This window comes from Nicotiana attenuata, chromosome 6 (genome assembly GCF_001879085.1).
Source record: "Nicotiana attenuata strain UT chromosome 6, NIATTr2, whole genome shotgun sequence".
NCBI classification, from domain to species: domain Eukaryota; kingdom Viridiplantae; phylum Streptophyta; class Magnoliopsida; order Solanales; family Solanaceae; genus Nicotiana; species Nicotiana attenuata.
In genome coordinates this window covers 90,735,708-90,740,226 of record NC_031994.1, presented here as the reverse complement: position 1 = coordinate 90,740,226, position 4,519 = coordinate 90,735,708, and the positions used below count along the sequence as shown (strand labels likewise).

The following is a 4,519-nucleotide window of genomic DNA, read 5'->3' as shown; positions in this document are numbered from 1 at the left end:
CCCACCTTCCATCACTAACAGTCGTTACTCTTCCTGTCCCTCACCTTGCATCCCGCCCATCTCGATTGTTTTCTTATAATCAGTATCAGCGTCTAAAGGACCTGAAGTAACATGTTTTGTCATCCCATCGTTCTAATTTACTATGTTATACCAAGTTACTTGTATATATCAAGCAATTAAGCATGTTGATCCGTTACTAATTATACGCCAAGCACTTTAAAGTTTCTATCTTCATTCTCATTGTTTTCTATCTCAAGGCGCTAAGATAAAGGTTTTGTGAAGTCATCTGGCAGCATAAAAAGGCGAGAGTTCTCTATCTCTTTCTCCCCTCCCCTCCCCCCACCCCCAGTCCCCATTAATATATATAACTTCTGTTGTATGCATGTTCTTGTTTATCCTTCTTGTCAAGTGTTTTCCCACTTTGATAATGAAGCCTCCAACTAAATAATTTGGAGCTTTGTTTCATTGCACAACCCCCTATAGTCTCCATCCATATGACAAATATAGTGTTTCTTCAATACTATCTCGTCTCGGACATGGATCCTAATCCTATGGGGTTTTTTTGGGGGCGGGGGCCTAGTGTTCCTGGTTCTTCTTTAGTCATTCTATATAAGCAACAGACACCCATAAATCAGCCTATGTAATATGTATACACCAATTACATTCAGATTCATCTCCAAAAGAAGACTTTCCATTACCGTTCCTAGGAAGGAAGTGGCAGACATATATAGGTAGGCTGTAAAAATGCCAGATTCTAGCCAATGTATATAGAGAAAGAAAGAATAACTGAATCAAATAAGTCAAGTAACCAGCTTCAAGGTTAGATAAAGTTCACCCAAGGGAGATTCCAACAAACCGTCCATTTTAAGTTACGCACATGGTCAGGAAATTAGATAAAGCGAATTAGACACGATATGGCAGAAATATTGGAGCGAAGTTTGAATTGTACTTACCATTATGGAAATCAGAAATATAAGATACGATCTGGTGTAGCAACACTAACAAACTTTGAATCAAGTAACCTACAATAAGATCAAGCATCTTGAATAAAATTTCTATGTAAAAGCAAAATATAAACAAGAAAATCTGCATAAAACAGATGTACATCTACAGTTAAAATAGGTAAAAACATTAACTTTGCTATACTTGCTACAACTTCTCTATGTGTACATGTACTCATAAAGAAAATAATGAAAAGAAACTTTCGTTAGTGTCCAATGAGAGAGAAAACTAGAATAATGTGCTGGATACATTTCTTATAAGGCAAAATTGCATTTTTTTTAGCTACCTACTTTTTAGAGGGCATGTGTTTTGTCCTACTTTTTTTTTCTTCCTAATTATGATATTAGCGATTTGATGTCAATTGATGAGTTTTATACACAATAAAGTTGAAAACAGGCTTTAGTTGTTAAAAGCCAAACATCTGCAAGACACATGAATTTTTTCCACCCAAAAGTTAAAAACTTCAAAAAAATATCACATTTTTACACAGAAACGCAAGGTGATTTCTTCGCATTTGTCCAAGCCTTGATGGACAGTTACCCAGTACATGTGTTGGCGAGAGATAGAAGGTTACCCCGTGGAATTAGTCGAGGCGCGTGCAAATTGGCTTGAGCACCACAGTTATCAAAATGGGAAAAAAAATCCCATTTTTATACGTAAATGTTAAAATTAGGGTATTAACTGCACCAAAAAGCACGGCCCCTAAATCTATGTACCAAAAAGTGCAATTTTGTCTTTCTTAAATTATGAACAACTAATAAGTAATAACACCAAATACAAAAATAAACAAAGTATCCTACGTTCTTCCTCGGAATAATACTAGAACCCCGTACAGCTAGGCAGTTGAATTCTCTAATATTCACCAAATATCATTGAGTAGTTCATGGTAGCAAGTTCGTTTCCTCCTCAAAATATGGGATTTTTACAACCTAAAACTAAATAATTACATAAAAGTTACAGTATGAGATAAAAAATACTAAACCTGCGCAGGCGACGATGAACTTAGGGCAGCCGGGAAGGGCTGGAATTCACGGGAGAGAGACGAGTTGTCTTGGGAGAAGGAAAAAGAAGACTTGCGCTGAGAGAGAGAAAAAAAGGGGACTATTTCTGCAATAAAATGCTGGCTTGTGAATTAAGCCAGCCTTTGGATTTCGGAGGCGGTATCAACTTGTAATATGGTACCCATTTGTTGATGGGTCAAGAATAAGGGCCAACTTCTATAACAAAGAAGAATTAACCTAAGTAGCCGTGCACCCAACCTCTTAAATTAGAAATGATCGATAAAGGTATAATATATAAATACCTTATATATTATATATGTGTAATTATTTATAATGATTTAAAAAAATAAATAATAAATATGACCGATTATTTATGAATATGACTAGAAAAAATAAATAAAGTATTACTAAAGCCCAATATCTCTCAGTACCACAAAAATAAATAAAGCCCATTTCCCTTTCATGTAACTTGTAATTTATGTTTGCATGGAAAATCTACACCGCAGTATAGCCGTCCTCTAAAATAGTAGCTGAAAATATATATTCTTATATATTAATATATAATATACATATCATATACATATACACACTAATTTCTACGTTCGTGATTTGCACGAGATTCTTAAGTCAATTATTTATGAAAGAATTTGAAATTAATTTTTTGAGATTCAAAACGAAAGCATCGTCTTTCATGCAAATGATGTGCGAAAGATATATTAATTTCTCAATAGAATTTTTGTATTTTGTTTACACAATCTAAGAAGGGAGGGAGATAATGACCATGTGAAAGAATTTTTTCTCCATAATACTAAGTTGGGTAGAAATTAGTGTGCTACACCAATGCACATTGGTATGGAGATTCATCGAAGTAAGATTTTCGGAGTACTTACCGCGTAGAAGGTATAAAAGAACCAAAATCCTAGAGATGAAAATTATTTTTTTGGATACAACACCAAAACACATTCCCTAACAAAATGTGTCAATTATCAAGCAGATATGAAACTTCTTAAGAAGCAATTGACTGAAAAAGGTAATTAATATGTTCCTAAAATTCCTAAAAAAAATCCTAGAATCCTAGAGTTATTTACATTAGAATTCTATTGTTAGTTGGCTTAGTTTTCTATTTACGTACGTCAGAAACTTTGGGAATATTTTTTAATTTTTTTTATTTACCCTGGATTATAGAAATATTTCTTTTTAACGCCTTACACAATTTAATAACTGTCTCTAAATTTCATAATGAATATATCTTCTCTTATATAAAAGTTGATTTTAAAGTGCTAAATACATAAAATAATATGAAAAGTATTATAGTTATGTTACATAATTAAAAATATAAAAATAATTTATATAAGGTCAAATTTGAATGATTTTTAAAGTCCTATATATTTGAACTTCCTACATAATTCAAATAAGTAAATATTTAATAACAAAATTTTAGTTGATTTAAAAGTTCTAAATATTAGAAAAATAATTAAATTATAATTTTGTCCAATATAAAATCTCTATTGGCAAGGCCAAATATTCTAGAAACATAAAAATGAAAAAGTTCATACTTGACTTTAAATTCTTTAAATTATATTTTTAAATTATTATAATATATTCTTATATATAGTTCTTTTTTGGGTAACGTACTTATAGTGTTAACCATTGTTTGCTTTATATATATTGCGTAATTAAGAATTCAATAATCACGTGAAATTCGTCTATTTGATAGAAATAAGTATCACAATTGTAATTTGGAACTGAATTGAATTGGGATTTAGTTGTCTTATTCTTCTTCTAGATGACGTCATATAAGTTTCTAAATATATTTAATTGATTTTAGTCATAAATATTAGGGTTTCCTAGGATTTTCAAATAGGAAAATATTTAATAACTAAAATTTTAGTTAATTTTAAAGTTCTGTATATTAGGAAAGTAACTAAATGACTATTATTAAATAGTAGAAAAATAATTAAGTCTATCTCTATACATTATAAAAATAATTAAACTTCCACTTTAAATAAACTCATACGGATGAAAAGTTGGAACTTAGGTTGGTATTAGAGCTTAGAAGTTTGTTCAAAATAAAATTCATATAATTATTCCCAACGTTGCCACTTTTCAGTTGGAATAGAAGTTCTCGATATTGGTAGGGTAGGAATTTACACGTGGTATGTCGAGTTTACATTGGAAAAGAATTTCATCCTAGGGTAATATTTTAAATATTACAATTATATTCACATTTAACTCAAATATTTAAGGGTATAAAAGTCTATCAAAGTTAGAAGGATATCTTAGTCGTTCAACATTTATCATAAATTATTCGTGCTTTTATAATAACTAGTTTCTACACTCGTGCGTTGCACGAATATCTTCAGCGCTAGATTTGAAATAAAACCTCATAAAAATATTAGTAGTGTTTTGGTTCAATTTTTTTTTTCTGAATCACAAATGCGTTATTAATTTTGGATTTCAAACTCAATATACTTTAGGGAAAACAATTAACCCAACCTTTGTTTCGTTCACGTGGA

General features: G+C 30.9%; 1 protein-coding gene across 1 annotated transcript in view; it reads right to left on the bottom strand.

Moving 5' to 3' along the window:
• The window catches only part of LOC109227442 (mitochondrial import inner membrane translocase subunit PAM16 like 2-like), a 4,838-nt gene extending 2,696 nt beyond the window's left edge, over positions 1–2,142 (bottom strand). The window contains exons 1-2 of the mRNA XM_019392610.1: positions 1,985–2,142; positions 954–1,022 (exon numbers count right to left, since the gene is read on the bottom strand). Of these exons, the coding sequence (XP_019248155.1) occupies positions 954–956 (3 nt within the window). The 5' untranslated portion in view covers positions 957–1,022; positions 1,985–2,142. The remainder of the gene's footprint in view (positions 1–953; positions 1,023–1,984) is intronic.